A 23,675-nucleotide genomic window follows, 5' to 3' on the forward strand; every position below is an offset into this window, starting at 1 on the left:
GGTGACCTCACTTTGGGCTTGTGTTTCGCTGCAGTCGATTTTTGTTTTTCTGGTGCTTCAATGCAAGTATTGACAGCTAGGCAGCACACTGTGGTCTTTTGCTGTGGATCAATAACATCTATTTGACTACAGATGCTGGAGTTGACACTGCCTAATGTTTGAAACGGTCTCAAACTCAGACTTCTGAAATGTCATCTGTCCTGTCCAAATTAGTAATTTCCCATGATGAAACAGTTTCCTGTCTTAAACTGAGCTGTGTGACTGGTTTTAATGAGCTCACCGCTTGTGCGCTCAGGCTGTGGGGACTCTGGATTCCTGGATCCTAGTGCAGTAATTGGCTTAATGAGACTGGAATTGGGCTCTTTGAACACCATTTTTCTTTCTGATGCTTTGCTAATCACCTCTCTCTTCTCCAGGAAAAGAAAAATGCTGCTTAACTTTGCGATCTCGAATAATTATTATGTGATATTTGTAGCAACTTAAATGTCAATCTGGAGTCTAGAGCTTTTTGTAAACTCTTATGGAGATTTTATTGTGTGGAAGAGGTAAGAGTTCTTATTTGTTCAGATTTCCAACTTTTAAAATGAAAATAGTATGTAAATAAATGATAAATAAATATTTAGATATTAAGGCAGTTTCTGTATGTATACGATGCACAGATTAATGGTCATTTTGAACTATGTCTTCTCAAGTCAAACATACAAACACAAACACACTAGCATAAAATTTCAAAAACCTATGCTTGGTTGCTGCTATTCCTAAGCTGATATGCTCACATTAGTAAGTATCTTCATTTCAAGAACAAGTGATGTGGAGAGGAATGTGGAGATAACAGAGAAGTAGAAAAGGTATACAGTGGCCTTAAATGTATACACAAATGACTGAATTTATTTTCCTCTGCAGAGTGTTCCAAGTGTCTGGAGCAGAAAATGGAAAAGCAAATGTGTTTTGTGATTTAAGATTAGGATTTAGGGATGTGGTATGTGTAATCAGTTTGCAAAGAGATGTGGGGAGTTTATGCGGAATTGTTTTTAGATTGCAATAAACCAGTGACTAAAACAACACATATTATGTTATGTGTAAAACTATTTTGTGTAAATATTGAGTTATTTACATATATTTAGTTGTTAGCAGTTGTTAACATCTAATATCAGCTTATAAATATTTGTTCTTTGAACATGCCATTCAGCAACACTAGGATTTAGACACCTTCAACTGTAGTTTCAATTATCCCAGTTTAATCTATAGATGGTAAGTAAAACAGTAGACTTTTCATATGGGATGCACAGAATGCACCTCAAACTGTTACAGTACAGTGAGAGTACTGTTTAAACATCTTGAAGATACATATCTTGGTAAAATGAGCAGCTACATCACAGAAAGCCTGCTGGCTTTCACCAGCACGATTCAGCTCTCTTTGCATGGTTTAACTTGCTGTAAAGGGGAAAGGAAATGATGAAGGTCAAGTATGAAATTACCTGAGGTTTCATGCTTCATTGCCCCTTCGACCGTGCCCCGGGACATTTATACGACATTCTGTATTTACAGTCCACCAATCTTTCCCCGTCAGCACTTCTCTCACTTAGAGTCAACAGCAGATCTCCCTGTTACCTGTTTGTGCCGTTATCAGATATTTTACAGAATCAATTCAGAGGAATTAAGGGAATAATTCAGTTTATTTTTGGTCTAATTTGCCCAGCTGTTATGTATACTATTTATAATATCCACTATAGAAATCATTGGTGTTACACTATGAAACAGTCATAAACGTTTCTTTTATTTTATTCATGATCCATAGATTTATAGCATTACTGATATACTTTACGTAAACTGTAACCTGTCACCTGTCACCTGTTATAAAAGACAAATGGCAATAACTGCGGCGGCAGTAGCTCAGGTAGTGGAGAAGTCGCCTGCAGACTCCAGGGTCACTGGTTCAATTCCCGGTTCCTCCTGGCTACTAGCTGAGGTGTCCTTGGACAAGACACCGAAACCCCGTCATAGCGCCGACTCAGTCTGGCAGCTGTCCAAAACGAATTTCCCCAAGGGGATCAATAAAGTAAACATTATTATTATTATTAACAATACGTAACAATAGCAGTTGTTTATGCCAATAATAGCAAAACATATTTAATACATTAGTACGAACCATTTCTCATACCGAATTTCTGTATAGGAGTATTAGTAGAATAGTAGTAGTAGAATAGACTAGTCTGAATATGTAGTAGAGGAGTAACAGGGTTAGATGCATTAAGGTAAATCTACAAAAATGCATGTAATCATTTTCAGATTCATTCTGTTTAAGTAATACGTTTGTACTATAGGGTTCAAGAAATCTTGTTGTTGGGAATGTTCAGGTGACCAAGGTGACCTTGAGTTACAGCATTTTGTGATACATACACTGGCAGTAACATTGGAATGAAAACCTTCACAGGAAGGAGTAAGGTTTATTATTGCAGCCAATGACCACTGTATGAACTGTACGGTATTAGTACATTTACACTGACCTGTGTGTGGGAGGTCACATTTGAAGGAGTCTGTCAGTGGCAAGTAATCTGCACTAGAGACATTCTGACAGAGGACAACGGTGAAAAGATATGTCAACCAGTAGAAGAGGAAATAGAAATTTTATTGAAGGATGTTTTATGTGACCTTTTATCTTTGGTCTAGTGGCACACTGAGTTATTATGTCATGACTTAAGCTCCTTGTGGTTTTTTTTTAAGCAATGCAGCTTTAACCTTATTTACTTAATACCTTCTCTGTCGCTTAACTCGTGAACTAAAATAGTTGATTTTTGCTGTCAAACCACGACAGCAGCAAGATGACTGCTGGCTGCTGAGTCCTGTCTTCTCTCTGCTTCACTCTCGTCCTCTCTCCCTCCCTCCCTCCCTCCCTCCCTCCCTCCCTCTACAATCTGCACTGCACTGACATGGCATGTGGAGGAGAATTGTAAATGTGCCGAGTATTGTGAATGTGTGTATGCCAAGTGTGTGTGTGTGTGTGTGTATTTCCGCAAGAAAGAAAATCGGTAGAAGGGAGCGGACAGGGTTTGTGCGAGGGAGTGCCTGCATCACTCCTCACATCACTGTATGTGTACTATAAGTATGCATGTACGTGTGTGCACGCTGCAATGCTGAACAGAGTAAGTCGCTGCCTCTGCCCCCCCCCCCTCTGGGATTATGTAGCAGCCCAGGGGCAGAGTTGTGTCTCAGGGAGCGTGGAGTGGGATCAGGCCTGAAGAGAGTGAGATGAAGGGCCGGAGCTGCTGGGAGCCAGGGACGGTCCGCTCCCTCTGTAACTCGGGCTGCCTGAGTAAACTCAACCAGGGTCAGTACAGCTATGGCTAATAGCTGTAGCACAGGAGCACAGAGCTGTCACACTCTTCTCCATCTGTCCAGCGACAAAACCTTTCTCATCCTGCCATCTCCTCCTAATCGTCTGTCTGAGAGGTAGCTGTCATTCCTTCATCCATCTTCCTTTCTGTGGCACTTTTCTTCTGTCACCATGAACGAATGTTTCTGCAGCCTCCTCTAACAATGCAGTGCCTCATGCTGAAAAAAGAGGAGTCTCTCTTCTCTCCTACACTCTTCGCTGCATGCAGTCCTCTCCCTTTGCCTTTCTTTCCCCTGTGCTGTTCTCACTCAGTCTCATTTCCTATCTCTTCTTTGCGCCTGCTCCACCTCACATTTGCATATGGATGAGTCTGAGCCTGCCAGGCCTATGTGTTATGTTGGCAATGTACGTACATCTACTGTATGTTTGTATTTCATATGTGGAGAGTTTATTGAACCACCAAAAGCTGTAAAATGTGACATGCCGTATATACCAAGGTCCTGTTTTGGAGACAGTTTAATTTGTTCATATAGTGGAGTGGTGAGGACAGGAACTAAAAATAACAGATTAATAGGAATTATTGCTGTTATTGCTCACACAGGTTAATAGCATGATATACAGTGTATTATGTGTGCGTGTGTGTGTGTGTGGACGTGTTCTCACTGTCTCTGCACATCATATTTTGTCTTTCCACTGCTCTCACTTCATCTATCATTTTCTTGCCTATAGCAGAGTTGGACAGTGTTGTGTTGAACTGCTGCTTAAGCCCTGGGTTCCTTGTCTCTTCGCTTTGCGTGTTTATTCACTGAAATTAGTTTGTACAGGATGTATAGGTCATATTCATGGCTGCCTTCAGCATGCTGTCCTTAACTAAGCAGCACAAAGACCAGAACCACTACATCACAAATCTAAATGTTGATCCAGTAACCAGAACAAATGTTATACTATCGCAACATGTGACAGATCAGTACTGGAAATAATTGTAAATCAGCATAAACCTTTTCAGATGAACCATCTTGTGGGTCCTGATTTTAAAATTCACAAGAATTTCCTATACAGTATGTATAATTGTAGTTGGAAGTTTAAGATGTTTTTTTTTTTTTTTCAGCTGATGCTGATTAGAGATCCGTGTTTTGATTGGTATGTGAATAAAGGTAAGACATAAATAGCCCTCAATAGACATTTAGTAACAGTGGATCTCTGTAAAAAATACTTACTATATACATATAAATACATACTGTTTCCTTACTGGAAATATGCTTTAAAACTTATTTTAATGTCGAGAGGTACTGTTAACACCACATAGGCGTAGGCGTGAGGCCCGCTCTTCTAACCAATCAGAAAATTTATATATATATTTATATAATCTCTGCTTTACTACTATGTTTTGGAGCACCCTTATCTATAAGTTCATAATGATGACTATCTGAAGCACTGGACAGAGAGGGGCACAGTGTGACAGAGTAGTAAAGCACAGCAGAGCAGTGAGTCAGTGATAATCATTGTCATTTGTAGTTGGACAGTAAAATCTTCTCTTACCCAGTGGAAAGACCCTGCAGTATTTAGGCTGCTATGATGAACAGAATTTAAATTCTTTGTTGACATGTTAATTCTCTTTTGGAGCTGCACTAACATGTGAGATTCTGCATCAGTTTGGTAATAAGTTCTTCATCTGTGTTTCTGCTCTGTGACTGTTGAAGAAGAGAGAAAGCACAGGGATATTTTACTTATATCCCTCCCTAGTTGCAAATACACAAAGTTTAAACATATGCTGTATGAATATTTTAAGTTGGGTCAGAGAGCAGGGTCAGCCCCTGGATCCCCTGCTATGCACTCATCAACATAACTTAAAGGTACTTTAGAGGCTCATTATCTTGGCTCGCAGGCATCTGGACAATTAGCATGATGGATCACAACCCTGCCACAACCTAGGATTACTGACTCATGGATTCTGCTAAGGTTTAGCTAAATCTGTCTACATTATCAGGAGGAGACAGTAACAGTAGTGAATTCTTTTTAATAGCATACATGCCTTGTCAAAACACTTGTTTATCCTGTTAATGGCTTAATTAGTTTTGTTGAGCTGACGGTTGATGAGCTGATATTCATAGACCCTCATATACGTGATCATGCATTTATTATTCATGTATGTTCACTGGTTTTGCATACATTGACTTTAATTAAACCCCTGGCCTTTCAATCATAATACTGTTTGTTAAATATAGTGTACATACAGTAAGACAATGAATATTTCAGATGCTTAACACTTTACATTTTTGCTTATGGCCCATTGTCTTTCTACAGCAACAGGTTTTATTACTGCAGTGATATTGTGGAAATCCTGTCACAGTAAAGATGAGCTGAGTTTGTATTCTGAGGTTGGAGGGTAATTAATGACCTCAGTCTTCACACTGTAGGAGTAATGCAGTAAGCAAGAGCCATTTTCCTCTCACAGCTTTGACATTCCAGCTGGAAATGCATATAAATTAATTCAGCATACCATGTTATAAGTCTCCTTTTTAGTAGTCAGCTGACTGATCATATTTTCCTCTGGTCTATCCCAGCACATTATAAAATGTTACTGAATTAAAAGTCATTGTTAGTTGCTGCAGTTTGCACTTAATGTTTTCTTCTGTTGTTCGATGCCTCCTGAGACCGTTCGATTGGATACACTGCCAGAGCAGTACTGCAGAGCCTTGGGGACAGTGATGAGTTGCACTGCACAGTTTCTCATTTTCCTGTGGAGAGCTAAGCTCCGTGTTACTGAGTTTAACCTCCTGTCTCCTCTGTTTGTCTCCTTATGATGTATCTCAGGGGAGGTATGGAACCAGTTAGCAATTACTGACCAAGATTACACTCCTACCCCCCGGGACACATCTTCCTCTCCTCTATTTGTGACATATTGTGCATTCGAACTCACAGGATGGGTGACTTGCATATGTGTAAAGGTACCTTTGACACTGAGGCATATATTAGGATTATAGAGAGACATATGTTGCCATCAAGGCAGCAAATCTTTTCCTTAGAAGTGAGTGAATGTTTCAGCAGGGAAATGGCTCAAAGGCTTGATTATGTAATGTTACCACAGCATGGCTTTATAGATACTGTGTGCATGTGGTTGACTGGCCTGTCTGAAGGTGTCATCTGGATCTTATTAAAAATGAATCATTGACAATCAGACAATGGTGACCACGGACCTTTGAGTAGCGGAAGTTTTGTATTTGTACCTTAGTTCCCAAATTAAAAAAAATGTAATTAAAAGGAAAAGTGATGTAACATAGTGGTAAACATGTCTGTTTACCACTATCTCACCTTTTGTGAGTATGTTCAGACATCAAACTCCAACTTTGCGTACATTTAAAAATACAGTTAAGTTGATCAGTGATAACATCATTGTAAACAATAATATATCAGCTATATTCTACTACTACAGTATAAACATGTTACTGACTCATGGTTGTGCTTTTTAATTCAATTCAATTTTCATGTCAATTTTATTTGTATAGCGCCAGTTCACAACAGAAGTTATCTCAAGGCACTTTACAGTGTAAGGTTTAAGACGTTACAGTATAGTATAATTATACAAAAAATTATATAGAAAACCCAACAATCCCATTTGTGCAAGCTTTAGGCAACAGTGGAGAGGAAAAACTCCCTTTAGAGGAAGAAACCTCCAGCAGAACCAGGTCCATCTGCCTCGACCGGTTGGGCTGAGTGAAAAGAGGTGAGAGGAAAGAACAGCAGGCAACAAAAACAACAACAAGGAGCAAGAACATTGGGCAGATCAACTGGATGCTGGAGATATACAACTCGAGGGCAAGGATACTTGCAGAAAAGTATATAGAGAGAGGGAGACAGAGAGGAGGAAACACAACTACAGGAGAGAGAAGACAGAAAGTTAATTACATGCAATGGTGGCATTTGAATGGATATAGGAGAAAGGAGAGAGGAGAGGAGCTCAGTGTATCAGTAGAGGTCCCCCAGCAGAGGAACCTATATCAGCATAACTAAGAGATGGTTCAGAGTCACCTGATCTGTCTCTAACTATAAGCTTTATAAAAAAGGAAAGTTTTAAGTCTAGTCTTAAATGTGGAGAGGGTGTCTGCCTCCCGAACCTGAACTGGGAGCTGGTTCCACAGGAGAGGGGCTTGATGGCTGAAGACTCTGCCCTTCATTCTACATTTGGAAACTCTAGGAACAACAAGTAAACCTGCAGTCTGAGAACGGAGAGTTCTGCTTGGAAAATATGGTAGTATGAGGTCTTTAAGATAAGATGGAGCCTGATTATTGAGTGCTTTAGTGAGGAGAAGAATTTTAAATTCAATTCTGGATTTTACAGGGAGCCAATGGAGAGAAGCTAAGGTAAGGTTTTGGCATATTAATTTTCAGAATAATGGTATCTGACCTGTAGGAACCTAAACAGGTATAACTCTGGCACTTGTTTCCCTTCTGATTTCACCTGTTGTTGTCACATGTTTAAATACCATCTGTAATCCAGAGCGACTGTATATTTCTCTCTTAGCCAGAGGGTGATGCCTTGTCAGCCAGAGGCCTGGCTCCACTGATATAACAGTCTGTCCTTGGGGACTAGCGCAGACACAAGCCCTGACAGTGGGATAGCAGAGTGCTGCTGTCCCAATTACATTCTCCCACTGCCTATTCTTTCTCTCATTCCCTTGCTCCTTTGTGCTCAACACTGAGAAGGACACTAAAAAACGAGCTGAAGGCAAACAATCTGTGCAGATGCTTAGGAGGAAGATCGACGTGTATTTATGTTTAATATTTGTATGTTTTCTTGCTTCAGACACAGATGGCCTATTTTCTGAAATTACATAATTTGGAGGGTCCAATATAGACATAGTGGGAGCTTAGCTTTGTGTCTGTGCAGGGTGTTTTCAGAGGTGGTAGACTGTGGGTGTATGGGGGAGGGGGGTAGTACGCCCTTGAGGCATGACTGGAGTGGTAATGGTCTCTTGGCTGTTCCTCATGGTGTCAGCTTTGCTTTGGAGATTCATCTATCCATATCTGAAGATGTGAGAGTATGGGTTGGAGCGAGCTAGACAGTACAGGTAGGCAATTTAATGGCAGGTTGGCAAGGCTTAGACAAGGTTTAGTGTAACACCATTTTTCATAGAAGGTGTAACTGTAAGGGGCCATATTATGCTAAATTTAGTTGTATATTTTATTCTGGGAATACACAAGATTATATTTTTTTCAAGTTGAAAAAGTCCAAATACATGTTATAATGTCTCTTTGTACAATAGTTAATCTGGCCTTGAGATTAAAAGGGCTCATTTTTACCCCCCATCCTAGTATATTCTGATCGGCTGGCCTGTTGACTGAACTTTGCCTAAAACAGTAGTTTTTGCACCACCGTCATCTTTGGGCAGCTCCAGATGCCATTGCAATAAACTGTAGCAGTATAATATCACACAAATGAATTGATTTTAATTTTAAATGTCAACTTTTGAAATCCAGCCATAAACATTTGAGATGAAAATCTGACCCTGAAAATGACAGTGGAGAAGATGGTGACGGAAACAACAATAAACAACTGAGTTATCTATTTATCTAATTTATCATCACATGAGACAGCGGTGTCTTTGTATTATATCTTACACACACAAATCTCTCCTTCACAAAAATGAGTAACCTAGAGAAATACTCTTTGTTATCTGTTAGTTTTGTAACTTTCATGTGCTGCAATTCAAATGGGCCAGTTTAAAATATTATAAATTAAATAATTAAACTACATATATATATATATATATATATATATATATATATATATATATATATAAACGAATATACCATGGTACACATGAGAGTTTATTTTAAGTGTCATTGCTTAGAGCTGATGACCTCACTGCAGAACTACGAATGTCTTCACTATACATCATATAGGAAAAATTACTAGCTTGACCCAATTTAGCAGTCTTTAAATGTTCCACGTGTTTGGTCTCCTCTACTACGTTTTTTTCCTCGCTACTGAAATGTCTAAATACCACCCAGTGTCACTGTTAATATACTGCATATTATCCTAATATTATCCATTCTGTAATTTCACACTCTCAAATGTGGACGTGAGGCAGAGCACTGGGATTGAGTTACTGCAGTTCACTCAGTGGTTACTTTGCCACTGAGACAACTTGGTTTTACATTAGATAAGAAGAGAGACTCAGATGTGTGTTTGATTTCCTGAAAGAGTTACTATGGGTCAGTCTTCAATTACATGTCGGCTCACACATATTTCACCTATGCAGTAGTTTTTTGGTTTCATGATCATTGACTTGTCACTAGTAGTTACCTACCTGTGCAACTATATTGCAGCAACGATTATGTTTTTGTAGTGAACTATTTGTTGTGTAGCTACCTATTTGTTGATTGAATCCAACCATAAAAAAATTAAATAATGAAGGAGTTACAAAACTAGATGCTGTACTTTTGTGGAAAAGAAAACTGGATGTTGTACAGCAGATATTTTGGCAAAAATAGCCTACGTTGTCCGTATCAAACATATGGTATGGTAATAGATAATGGTTTCTCCACAAAAACATATTTGTGAGTGCAGTTAAGATGTATAGAAACATAATTTTTAGGTGACAGGGTTACATAATTAATACAAAATATTTGTCATCACTTTTACTGTCTGTAGAAGCTATGTGCATTTATCAATTCAAATATGTTTTGGGACAGACTTATGGCCTCATGGTAAGAAGTTCAAACTATACCAACTTGCTCACTGACTTGCTCACAGTCACATTTTACCAATTGAGGGTTTATTTTATTAACCTCTCCAAAATTTTTCTGACCTTGGTCTTTGGCTTCCTCACTTACTTCTTTTATGGTTTGCTGTTTCCTTTGCACTACAGCTCCCTATCTCACTAAAAACACTTTAGTCAATTTTCTTACTTTTTTAGCCTTTTCACATTATTTACCTGCCTTTATCAGCAGTGACTGTGCTGAAATATATTGAAACCATGTGGCGTCATTTGTTCCAGGTTCCCTTTAGCATTTGTTGGCACTGGCTGCTGGGTTGACTTTTGCCTGGATTGTTTTGTTTGTGTCTCCTCTAATGGCCAGACGGTTGTGTCTCTCTGAAAGCCTATTCACCATGTACTGTACACAAAGTATCTCTGGGGCTAGAGCTCAGTGGCCTGTGTGTGTGTGTGCTGCTTTTTCCTGGCTGAACTTTGGTTACCTTTGGGCAAAAAATGATGTTCAGGAATACAAATGAGGTGAGGTTTTTTTTTCTTCCCCTCTCTTTCTGTCACCTTTTACCCCTGGGTCTCTGGCTCCCCTCCAGTCTTTCCCAACTTTTGTTGGTTCTCCTTCCCTGTCAGGACTCCCCCCCAATCTGCAGTGTATATGGTGAGTAAAAAATACAATAGACCCGATCTCCTGATCCGAACTGACCAATATAGAAAATTACTATTGGCCAGTGTGTAACTTTTTTTCAGAGACTTTGATGTATAGAAAGTGACACTTTCTGTACAGAGTGTTTTACCAGAATGGGAAACACCTGTGTAATTGTTCACAGCTTGAGCCTTTGTCCTGTGTAGATCTGTGGATGCAATGAGATCACTGCAGAGGATGTTTACACCTGCAACATTGCGGAAATTGACATTTTCCCTACTGCCTTTCAAGGGGGGCAAGGGGAACAGTGTCTCACCCAGTAAAGTTCTGAAATGTGGACGTCTCCCACTCTTGTCCATGTTTAAATACTGTTTTGAGAAGTCAAACCCTGCCAATCTGTTTACTAACCACTATTTCATCACCACTCTCACAACTGGCTGACTGTGGGCTCTTCTGCTGACCCTGCTTTTGCCGAATTTTAGACGTTGCATGTGATACATAATCAACCTTTGCCATAGACTAATAACCTCCTCTTTTTATTATTAAATTATTATTTAAATTATTTCTCTTGGAGAATGTGCTTTTCTCACGGACATTCACCTCTCCTTCTTGCATCATATATCTAACTGTATCAAATGTTCACCAGGCAGAGCTTGGTGCTTGTTCTGTTAAACCATGACACAACCCTGTGCCATATTTCAAAAATATCCCTGCAGTGCCATATTCATCTTCATACTTTGTAGTGGCATCAGTATGCAGTGTAATGTTTGATAGCAGCTTCTGAGAGTAGAGTATCTTACACATGCTGCAGTACCATGTGTCAAATTTCTAATACCTTATACTGGTTCGTGGCAGCCTGACTATGTGGGAACGAGCAAGCCTCTCCTAATATGACCTTTACTACATCTTTGTTGCCACTTACTCATCTGTTTGTGACCAAATCCATGTGCACTTTTGTAACATCTGAGTAGTTTCCATGCACAGAGGTGGCAATGTGAGTCTGACCCTGTACAAGCCAGTTTAGTTTGTCTTGAACTCGACCATGCTCTTCATTTTTTCTAAGTCTTTACAGAGATCATCAACTCCCTCTTCTAGATCTATATTGTGACATCTGGGCTCTTCAGTCTGTTGCTTCACTTTTACTGACTTGCTCTCCCTGTGTTTCAACTTTTTTGTTTAATTCTTTGGGATGCTGTTTCTAATGTTTCTTATGGCAAGTCTGAAATCCTGATTCTTGTGACATGCAGTTGTTTATTTGTGGATTCGTTTTTTCTGAATCTGACTTAAACCTCACACTCTCTGTCTAAAGCCTCTGTCTTCTTTTGCAGTCTGCAGCTCCCTGTTGAAATCCTCAATAATTCTAGCAGCATCCATAACAGCCCCCCAAGCTCTCATGGACAAAATCTTATCTGTGTCTATGCTCCAACTTTCTCATTTTTGAGTGAGCCCTGACCTAACACCCTGAAGACATGTGTGTTCTGCAGGGATAGCATTGCAAATATATTGCAAATAATTAGGACAGGGCCTGTCAATGTAAATAAGTTAATTTGAATGGTGCTCTGTGCTTTGTAAAACAACAACAAAAAAAAAAAACCATGAGGCTGTTGGACCTTAAAATGATGAGACCACAGCACAAGTATTTATAACATCACAGCTTTCTGGTGCAATTACAAGTTGTAATCAGATTGTTTATGCACAGGCCTATAAGATTAAACAATATTGATTCCCATTGATGCTGTGCTGTACAATGGTTTAAGGAACTTAAAAAAAAAAGAAAATTGTACAAGCACATTTCTTCTTACAATCAGAACTAGCATTTGCGTTCGCAGCCTCTCGGGTGATAAATGCACCAGCTTTTCTCTCAGAAGTTAGGATTTCTATTTATTGGTAAGTGAGAAATAAACTAATCAAAAATAATAATAATAATAATAATAAATTCAATTTAAAAGGGTCATTTAGATGCAGTCCTACAAATATTCTCAGTTGTACTCTGTTCATAGTTGTCCATATCCATCTTTTTAACATTAAGTATTAACAGTATTTTTCTATCTCAAACATAACTTTTTGTTTGTTTAAGTAAATTTTCACTGTTCAAGTTTATACCAGTTTTCCCAACCTTCTCATCTTACTGAAGCTCAATTTGTGTTTTCTTCTTAGGTGTCAAGCAAGAAACACATTTTTAAAAACACCAGGAGAGCAGGCATTAGCATTTGATTGGTTGATATCTTTAATAGAAAAAATCAAAGAAGCAGCACATAACACGTAATTCTCAGCTGGTAGTGACCTTTTTCCAAATGAATTATGGCATTAATAATGATTTTGCAGAAAAACAGTAGCATTTCAGTGGTGGTTCATAGTACCATGACTGTATTTGAGTTTTAAACCTTGCACAATGCTGAACAGGATTTCAGGTGTGTGCTGCCTGCAGATTTAGAAAATAAATTCCTACCACACAGCTTTGTTTGTGAAAATCTTATTGTCTGTGGGGAATTTGGCGGTGCAGCCTTTTCAGTATTCAGTATTTATTTCCCACAGTGTATGATTGGACAACAAAGAAGGGCCACAGTGATGTTGAGACAGGGATTTGTTATTTGAGAATTTTGGTAAAGCAATGGAGAACCCTTCAAGTTATTTGGGGCAGGGCATTTCATTTTCTGGTAGGTTATAGTCCAAAAATCTATTTAAGGGGATTTTAATATTTAAAAAAAGTATATATAAAAAAATATTATTATGATGTTGTATTGAGGGTACAAAATAAGTTAAAATCTTCTAGATGTTTATTTTGCATTAGTAATAATGCTGTTCACTGAGAAGAACTTGTTCATGTGCTGTCTGCATAAAAAAAAAAAACTCTACGCAAGGATCAATCCCCTGGGAATACTGTGCTGCATGTTTCTGGATGTTTCTGGTCCTGGTCAAATCTGACCTCTGAATGTTGCTCTTACATGATGTAGTCCTGAGCCTTCGAGGCTACCAGCATCCCACAGGCAGTTATCAGTGTTACACTTGCATGGTGTAAATAGGCTTGACAGAGGTGATTGTCTCTTCCTCTGTGAGGTCACAGCCAGCTGCTAAGTTCTTATGAGAAAGTGTTGCTGTAGTGCTTCCTTTCTGAGAATGTGATATTACCTCCTATCAGTGTGGCATAGCATCCGCTGCATACTGGCATGAAGAAGACTGCAGAGCAGCACTTTCTAGACATTAGAGCATTAGAGGGTCAGTGGGGTGGATTAGAGGGTGGAGAGAAATTCTCTCTGCCTTTAACATCACTGTCACAAAAATATATTTTGCATTTTCCTTCTTTTTTTCATGCTCTTCTTCTTGTTAGTTTTTTGCATCACTCTTCTGCAGTGGTTGTTGGGATGTTGCTGCTTTTTTACGCAATTGTATATATCAAGGCCAGTCACAACGGCTTGTTTTGTTAGCTTGATTTTATTTACAACAGAGCAGCACAAATACAGGTGAATTTGATGTTTTGATTTACACAATTCTTTGAAACTGGGAATTATCCTGTGTATTCATATATGTCTTTGTGTAATATAGAGCTGACACTGCAACACTCTTCTCGTTTGTTCTGTTTAACTTTGAGTAACCTCTCCTTAGTGATATCCTGCACAAGGGCAGCTGCTAACCAGCAAAGGCTGATGGATATGGACAAACCATCCATATTCAATCTCCTGATCTTCTAAGGGTATTTGCAGCTAGTGCAGCCATACGTGTACTTAAATAGGTGTAAAAGCACATTTGTAAAATCACACTCATGCCTGTTTCTGTCTTTTTATACCTAATATCATTTAATGAACACTTCACCAAAAACCATAAATGGTTAAAATTTTCACTGCGATCACTGCAACTTCCATTTCAGTTGATGCAACATTCTTGTTTACCAGTGGAGGTAACTGAGCAGTGGGGGAGCTCGGTATTTATTTACCATGTTGGAAGGCAAATGAATGCATCTCTAAGGAGATTTACAAATAAATATACACATTTATAATATATTCATACATTTTTTAAAACATTATATTTTAGATTTCAGCAGTTTGGAAAAGTCAAGAAATCTCCCAGTTTTGATTTTTAATCAAGGCAGTTTGTCTGACCTTTAACCTTTCCTTTCTAGATGACTCAGGGGATGAGGAGCCCACATCCCAGTCAGATCGCAGTGAGATTCAGGGCACCCTGAAGATTCTTGTCAGTAAACTTGATGACCTCAGCACATGTAATGACCTGATTGCCAAGCACGGGGCGGCCTTGCAGCGTTCCCTGAGTGAACTCGAGGGTCTGAAAGTCCCTGTAGAAGGAGGAGAGAAGATAAAGGCAGTCAATGAGCGAGCCACCCTCTTCCGCATCACCTCCAATGCTATGATCAATGTAAGTATCTGGGACAGACCAGGCTACAAGATGCAGCAGCAGATGATAGTGAATGAGCACAATGTTAGGAAGTAATGCTTGATGTCCACGTGTTGGATCTGATTACTAGCATAGTAATAAGAAATACTCTACTGAATGTGGCCATGTTCCATTCTCCTCAATGATAAATACCATTTACTTTACAGTACGTTCGTAATGCATAAGAGTTTGGGAGGGTTGGGATCCTGAAGGAGTGATACTAGATATGATAGTGGGAGGGGGGGACAGGAATAGCCCATGTCCCTCCCTCCGTCAAACCCTCGACCCTCCCTGCACGGTGAGGAATGTCAGAGCCTTCTAGACTTCAGATAGACAGCCAGACAAACTTGTCCTGACCAAAACCAGACATTCATACAAGGTTTGTTTTTCTTCAAGCTTATGCCAGTGGCTTTGAATTGTTAATAGCTTTCTTGAGTCACAAAATGTTTAGTTTTGCTTGTAATATACAGTATGCCTAACTGAGTGGTCTCTTGCATGTCAAGCTGAGTGTAAAATAATTTAGTCAGACTTACACTGCTCCTTTTTGCCTTGAAAATTACTTTGAGATCATTATTGAAATAAGAGATTATTATTCCTAATAAGATTGAATTTGTGCTCATTTTGTCTGAGCCTCGGTGTTATTGTTATTAAAAAAAAACTCTTAATGTAGATTGCACTAAATTATGTGAAAGGTCATTACTCAAAATAAGCCCACTGTTTCTTCTTGTCATCCAATTCTTTTTATTAATTGGTTTGGGAAATTTAAAGTTACTGGACAAGCAATAAAATGGACCCTCTTGGATTGCCTAACCCATTAAAATGCCATTAAGTTTGCCAAGAATGTACTTCTAATGAGAAAGAAGTGCTGCCACAAAGTCCCTGTAGTAATGCTTGGGATTGTAATGGGTCTCCTTAAGGAGGGACTAGCACAGGATATGGGTATTTGGATTTCTGCGGCCGTGGATTGAGACATTGTAAATGCATGTACATAACTCTAAAATATAAACTGTGTTTTCTTTTTGTGCTTCTCTAAAAAAATTGTACATGTATCAAGGGGTTGAGGAAAGAAGGAGGCCATAATGGTGAGACACAACAGCATGCTCTTAGTGGTCTCTGGCCTGAGGATAGGGTTATACTTGAGTTCATTTAGTGGTAATGTTAAATCCCAGCTCCTTCTAGTTCTGAAAGCACTCACACATTTATCACTTTAAGTTTGTGTGGTCTAATCACATGCTGCTTGTTTTATTCTTCTCTACATCATGCTCACTCTGCAGACTTTTAATTTTACACTGACATCTGTTAATGCAACTTGTTAACTACATGTCCACTCCTGCATGCCCATTCATTTCTTTTAGCCTTTATCAACCCTGTCTTCCCCCACCGGATGTCACGTGCAGTCTGCATTTGTATTGGAGACTCAGCATAAAAAAAACTGGAACTATCATACTTCCTTAAGTGGGTGTTGAGTTTCATATCATATGTCTGAGGAAGTGGACCACAGTGTCACATGCACACATAAGATTTAAACTGAGACTCAGACATTGATGTTTAGACACTTCATACAAGACAGCTGGAGGTAAGAAACTGAACATGAATCTAAGATGTTTTCAATATTTTTGATGGTCCATACAGTGTTTCAGAGATTTTCTACGCTAAAACACAGAGCTATTAAACTCTTACCTTCATAAAAGGTGAGAATGGATATGAATCTATTACTAAAAATATAATTACATCATTATGAAAGATGTCATTTTAAAATAGGGTGTTATAAGCATACTTATAAGTACTTAAATAAGTAGCAGTACCACAGAATATCTCAGGCTTTTTCATTTTTGCTCATTATGTTATAAAAACATTTTATTGAACTATATCTGGGCTTACTTTTGCTAATAAGGCTAAAATGCACCAGAAATAATTTCTCGTCCATGTAATGCCAATATATATACATATTTTAAATTCAATAAATCCATATTGATATTAAAAATTTAAAATTGAAAAAGATTTGTCTCATATATTTTACACACAAAGAAAGAGAGAGAAAAGCCGTTTTTCACCATATATATGCTGTAGATATCCTGTTTTCTGGAGACTGATGAAGGAGAGTCGGGGGTTACCGCATCCTTGTTTCTCTTCCTGTTGTCTAAAGGTGATTTTGTACATCCTGACTGCTCACTCACAGAGAACAAAGGTTATTTAGACCATGTGACACATTTCTCCAACTTTATGCCAACACCCACAAGTTTATAGAAGTGGTTGACGCTAAGTCTCAACAGCCTCTCTGACTCTATAATAACAAGACATTTTTTGCAAATGAGTGTAATCATGTTCTCTTCCAGTCATGTGTCAAGTACAATAACTGTGGCTCAAACAGCAGAAAAATACTTGACACTGTAGGAGTATAGCAGCTTTATATGTATTTTTATTCAAAAGCACTTGAACAGTCACATGACATTTTCATCATGTATATAGTCAAATGTGAGGTGTTACATAGGTTCATTGACCTTTGAGTTCACTCTGAGGCAAAGTTGTCAGGCATATGATGCCGTGCCAACAAATGCTGACATATGTGTTTGATCTGAAGTAACCTCTTTGTCTCAACCGTGAAGTGAAAGTAGCGACAATGATGCCCCCTTTTGACTGAACTGTAGTGTGCAATGCAATCAACTCATCACTCTGATGTGTTTACAGTTTGCTCTGAGGTGCATTTGACACAGCAGGGGCACATTGTAAATGCTCCTCAGACAATAATTAACATATTGATGATTGTTGGAAACCGCAGTGATGAATAATGTTGATTACAATGATTGACACAAATATCTTTTATCCTTTTATCCTTCTTGTTGTCAGCTGCAAAAGAAGTCTCTATCTTTTCAAAATGCTCATGATGTGACTGTATTGTAGGATGAGAACAATTATTTGAAAACACTGTAGCATTTGTAATGCAAACTGTTAGTGATTTAGTTGCTTGTATATTGTTAAGTATTATGAGCAGCATATGGTATTGCAGGATGAAAATACATTTTTTCACCCTGTATATTAAAGTAATAAAATGTTCATTGCTGTCTGTGTTTGTGTACTTTTGTCCATGTGTTTCTCCAGGCGTGTCGAGACTTCTTGGACCTAGCAGAGACTCACAGTAGGAGATGGCAGCGGGCGCTGCAGTATGAGCGAGAGCAACGCACCCACCTAGAGGAGACCATTGAGCAGCTAGCCAAACAGCATAACAGCCTGGAGCGTGCGTGGAGAGAAGCACCCACACTTGTTTCCAGCACACCCAGTGCCCCTACCACCAACAAGGGTGAGACTGACTGACTGTGTGTCACTTGTGGGTTTCAGTGCGACCTCACTTTCCTGACTAAAAACCATATGTGACCTGAGGATCAATATTACAAACATCTCTTATGAAGAGGAAGCAAATTTTAAGTTGTGTATCAAGGTTTGGGATCGGATGTTAGTTAAGTTAGAGATGGTAAATAACTACTTGCACCGACTACTTGCACCAAGGTTTGTATTTTAGGTCCCGTGCTTTCAAATCTCCTGTCACTTCTCCTGACATAGAAATCTTTACTAAATACACATTTATAGTATTCAAGATTCAAAAAACTTTATTAATCCCAGAGGGAAATTGTTTTGCCTTATTACAGTTGTTCTCAACACAGACAGAAAGAAAGGAAACCACGACCAGGAAAGATATTACCATAAATTACCATTAACAGCTTCAAACAGGTTGTAGTTTATCCTCCCCTTTTTGAATAGAATAACTTTTAATAATAAAGCACTACAATCACCTCATGTAAGGATTTGTGATTTCCTGGTGGAATATTACGTTTAGACATGTAACAAATCACAGAACATACTGAATAGAAAATATGAGAAGCACGTCTTTGGGAACTTTATTCAGATTTGTCATCCAGCAGTTAAATTTGCAATTTCTCTAAGCTGATTATTCCTTGATTAATCTCTATGGGTATGTGATTATGTGTTGCTCTCTCCTGAACTCTGCTGAATACAAACTCACCACCATGTGATGGTTCTGCTGGGTCTGCATGCTGCCTGTATGGACTCACAATATATGTGTATGTGTCCCAAATAAAGGGAGTGAAAGGGCGCCAAAAGAAGAGGCAAGTGATGAAGATGAGGATACTGAGTACTTTGATGCCATGGAGGATTCCCCTGCATTTATCACAGTGACTGCCAGTGAGAACACACAGCACAGGTCAGTCTCACACAGGGATGCATGTGGTCTATGCTCTTTTCTATTAGTTTTTTATGTATTTATTGCATTAATGTTATTATTATTGGGTTTCAGCAATAATTTGTCATAAAATGTGACCTGATCTTCCTCTAAGTCAAGAACATAACATATTTAATATGCCTAAAATAATAACACAAAAATATTCTGGTCTTTCATGTGTGTGTTTATTGAGAATACTCATAGTGCTTGTGTAAAAAGTATATGAACCCTTTGAATTAAATAACTCAAAAAAATTAATTAGTTTGTAGGTGCGGACTAGAGCTACTTTGATGGACAAAAAAACACTTTTGAGTTTGCTCCGCACACAATACATATACATATACTTATACATATATCTACAATCAATGATTATTGATTTACATAAAGCTGGAAAGTGTTTAAAGTCATGTCCAACACCTAAAAAACTCACAAGTCTACAGTTAGACAAACAATCTACAAATCGAGACACTTTGTTAAAAATCTTGACTTAGATGAAGATCAGATCACATTTTATGACAATTGAATGCAGAAAACCATGAAATTCCAAAATGTTAACATACTTTTTCTTGCCACTGTAGATGAGAGGGCGGCTGCCTTAGTGAAAAGCTTTTCCGAGTAGCCACTATTAGTTACTTTGACTCTGGTTGACAGCTAAACAATGCTGTGATGATGGCACCTTCTGTAATAATTTAACCTACACACACACAAGTTATATCGTAGTGCCTCATTCGCTCCTGGATTGTGTGATATATCATGTAACATGTTTAAAAGTGTCTGCTTTCCTGCAGTGAAGTAAACATATTTTAATTTTCTGTCTCTCTTTCTTTACTTTAAAAAAATGTTTTGGTCTTTAGTGTTCCTCATCATCCTTATGGCTCATCACTTGCAACGTATCCCTCAATTTCAGTAGCACCATTAAAAAGAATTAAAATTCATTTGTAATACCCAGTAATTGCTTTGCTTCTTTTTGTGTATTTGTGTATTGGGCATGTGTGCAAGTGGTAAAGGATAGATGGAGAAATAGATAATGAGTCTGTGCATGTGTTCAGTGCCCACTGAAGACAATATTGTCATTCTTGCTCCAGGCGATCTCAGAGTAATTTGAGCGGAGCGAGTGGAGGCCAACCTAACGACTGGAACCAGGACGACCATGTAAGTGTCTGTTCTGCCAACGAGTCTCACTTATAAAAATGACATTTGTGGAAGATGCTTGCTTTTGTAATCTCTATGTAGATTAATTTGTGTGGCTGGAGGTCTCATGGTTTTTTTGCACAACCCTCTTCACTTCTGTTCTCCATTCCTACCCTACAGCCATCCGATGCTCACACATGCAGCTTTTGTCTGTGTTTCCTGTAGTCTTGTTGTCATTCCTGTGGTGCCATACATGCACAGATGCATCATTCTAGTGAATCTTAATTACCAGTATAACATCTGTTCTGCTCTCGTTTGCTGCTCATTCTCTCTTATGCACATTCATGTCTTCTGTTCCCTCTTCTTCTGTCTTTCACTTTATCTGTCGCTGTGTCTGGTTATATGCTGTTAATTTGACCTTGACGTATTTCTCAAACTTGTGTATATTGAAGATTTGTTTGCACAAAGTACTGTATAACATACTCATTCACACCTTGACTACCCTACCTCATCCCAGATGTCTCCAGGCTGTAATGATGTGTCTGGAAGGGAGCTGCAGCCCTGCAGACAGAGGCGAACTCATATCCCAGACAAGCCCAACTACTCCCTTAATTTATGGAGCATCATGAAGAACTGCATTGGCAAGGAGCTCTCTAAAATCCCCATGCCTGTAAGTGTATGAGAGGTGGTCCTCCTTCCTCGGTGACACCTTAGCATGCTGATAGTTTGTGTAAATTATGTTTCACTCTCACTTATGTTTCACTCCTACTTTATCGTCTCTTCAGGTAAACTTCAATGAGCCTCTTTCAATGCTGCAGCGTCTCACTGAGGATCTAGAATACCATGAGCTTCTGGACAAAGCAGCACGTTGTGAGTCCTCCCTGGAGCAGATGTGCCTGGTTGCTGCCTTCTCTGTTTCCTCCTACTCCACCACAGTTCACCGGACAGCCAAGCCCTTCAACCCCCTGCTGGGTGAGACCTATGAGCTTGATCGACTGGAGGAGTTTGGCTACCGCTCACTGTGTGAGCAGGTAATGCCACAGCCACAGGGAGTTTTTATATTCAGTCTCTCTGTGGTGCACGAACACACGACACAAACTGACATCAAGCTGGATTCTCTAAACAGTTTAAGGGATTGAACATTTTTTCTACATCCTTCTTTATCGTTATGTCTATATTTCATCTAAGGTGAGCCATCACCCCCCTGCAGCTGCACATCATGTGATTTCCCAACGAGGCTGGACCCTGTGGCAGGAAATCACCATCGCCAGCAAGTTCCGTGGCAAATACCTCTCCATAATGCCTCTTGGTAAGACATTTTTTATTCAGTTGGGAAACTGACAGATAATATTTATACTGTAAATAAAGGTTCAGCCATCCAAAATAAACAGCCTCCACCTAGAGTTATGGTGGGAAGGCCTCCCCATCCCACTTGAAAGAATTAGACTACTGATCTGCCTCCCACACAATATAAAGCTGGAGGAATGGATGTGAGAATAAATGAGGAGGGTTTTATGACCCCTCTGACACATACATAAAGTATGGGTATAAAGGGAGCTCTGTATTGCACTGGGACGGTAGAGAGCAGGGGTCTGTTGGTGCAGATAAATGAGGGATTTAATAGATCCAGCCAAGGGATGCCGTGGTATTTATCTGACTTCTCTCAGGTCTTGTTATGTGCCTGCTGTGAGGTGCCATCTAAAGGAAATTCTTAGGGGAAGATGTTTATGGTGAAATACATGTTATCAATCATTCAGAGATAGGTCACACTGACAAAAAGGTGTAAAAACATTGCCTGTACAGGAAATATATGTGTTAGCAATGACAAAATCTACCACATCACTCTTAGGTCTGCAATTGCAGACTCTGAACAAATCAGCTGTAATATATATTTTTGAAATTCTTTTAACCGTTTTTTGCTGTCCCTCCCCAGGTGCCATTCACCTGCAGTTCCACTCCAGCGGGAATCACTATGTGTGGAGAAAGGTCACCTCCACAGTGCACAACATCATTGTGGGCAAGCTGTGGATTGACCAGGTCAGTTTACAAGCATGTCTCATTGGTAACCACTCATCCAGATCTCCTGAAGAAGGGAATCAGAGTAAAGCCTTAGCACACAAATAACAAGCTTCACAATCTCTAGGGATTTATCTTCAGCTTTGATCTCTAATAACACCCTGAAATAACAGCCTCTATTTTTTGTGAGATGGCCCACTTATATACAAGGAGGTGGGAGGGGCAGGTTTCACATCCGCCTGTCTGTTTCAGAAGTGTGAATGTTGTTTTTCACTACATCTTTATATAGTTCTTTTTTCAGATATGACACTATAACACTCATGCTGTGGATCAAATAAGCCTCTGTGAAGGTGTGTCCTTGTGTTTCTGTGTGATATCGACGAGTAAACAGAAAGAATTAATGGTTTCTCAAAAGCACACATTGGTGTGTGCATTAAGTAGATGTCGTGGCTACAGAGTTCAGCTCAAGATTCATATGTCAAAAACCCAACAAGTATTTGGCAATATTAAATCAACTGCAAAAAAAATAAAAAATTGTGTACTACCGTATATTGTATAGTAATGACAATAGTTTGTCATTAAGCTTTTTTTCTAGAAAAAGGCCTCATGAATTTAAACGAAAAGCCTATACCAAACTTAGGAAACAATTTTGCTTTTGCCTTTCCCACAGCTAGACAGAGACACAGCAGAAACTGAACCCATGAACACAGAAACTAAACTCAGTACTGTTAGCTGAGTAGCTTTGACATAGGATAAGTTTTAAATGAATACTTAAATTAACTACATTAGCTAGATGTAAAATACAAAGCACTGTCACGGGTTGAGCAGAGCACATGCTGTTAGAACACATATAGAACAGGGACTTCGCAGTGACTCTGCAGTACCACAAGTAGTCAAAGACTCCTTTGACTATTGGTCAAATTGGTATTAGTATTACTTAATATATTTACAATACGTACTCATACACTGCTCATACAAAAAAAAAAAATCACACACTTTATTGTTAGACCGTCTTTAGCTTTGATTACAGCACACATTTGCCAGGGCATCCTTTTGCTAAGCTTCTGCAATGTCACAACATTTATTCACATCCAGAGTTGCATTAATTTCTCTCCAACATTTTGTACTGATGATGGAAGAGTCGGACCGCCACACAAAGGCTTCTCTAGCACATCCCAAAGATTCTCAATGGGGTTAAGGTCTGGACAATCCAAGTTG

At 39.0% G+C, this 23,675-nt stretch overlaps 1 protein-coding gene across 2 annotated transcripts in view; it reads left to right on the forward strand.

The window, feature by feature from the left end:
* Window positions 1–23,675, forward strand: part of si:ch211-106a19.1 (PH_OSBP_ORP4 and Oxysterol_BP domain-containing protein) — a 43,210-nt gene that overhangs the window by 13,722 nt on the left and 5,813 nt on the right. Inside the window, exons 3-10 of one of the 2 annotated variants that reach the window (XM_026343260.1) lie at window positions 14,808–15,058; window positions 18,176–18,374; window positions 19,172–19,292; window positions 20,396–20,462; window positions 20,959–21,111; window positions 21,227–21,472; window positions 21,630–21,750; window positions 22,375–22,478. In XM_026343260.1, the coding sequence (XP_026199045.1) occupies window positions 14,808–15,058; window positions 18,176–18,374; window positions 19,172–19,292; window positions 20,396–20,462; window positions 20,959–21,111; window positions 21,227–21,472; window positions 21,630–21,750; window positions 22,375–22,478 (1,262 nt within the window). Of the gene's footprint in view, window positions 1–14,807; window positions 15,059–17,143; window positions 17,223–18,175; window positions 18,375–19,171; window positions 19,293–20,395; window positions 20,463–20,958; window positions 21,112–21,226; window positions 21,473–21,629; window positions 21,751–22,374; window positions 22,479–23,675 lie in introns of those variants that run through there. The other variant, XM_026343261.1, reaches the window with a different exon arrangement.

The sequence above is a fragment of the Anabas testudineus genome, chromosome 9, assembly GCF_900324465.2.
Source record: "Anabas testudineus chromosome 9, fAnaTes1.2, whole genome shotgun sequence".
NCBI lineage: Eukaryota > Metazoa > Chordata > Actinopteri > Anabantiformes > Anabantidae > Anabas > Anabas testudineus.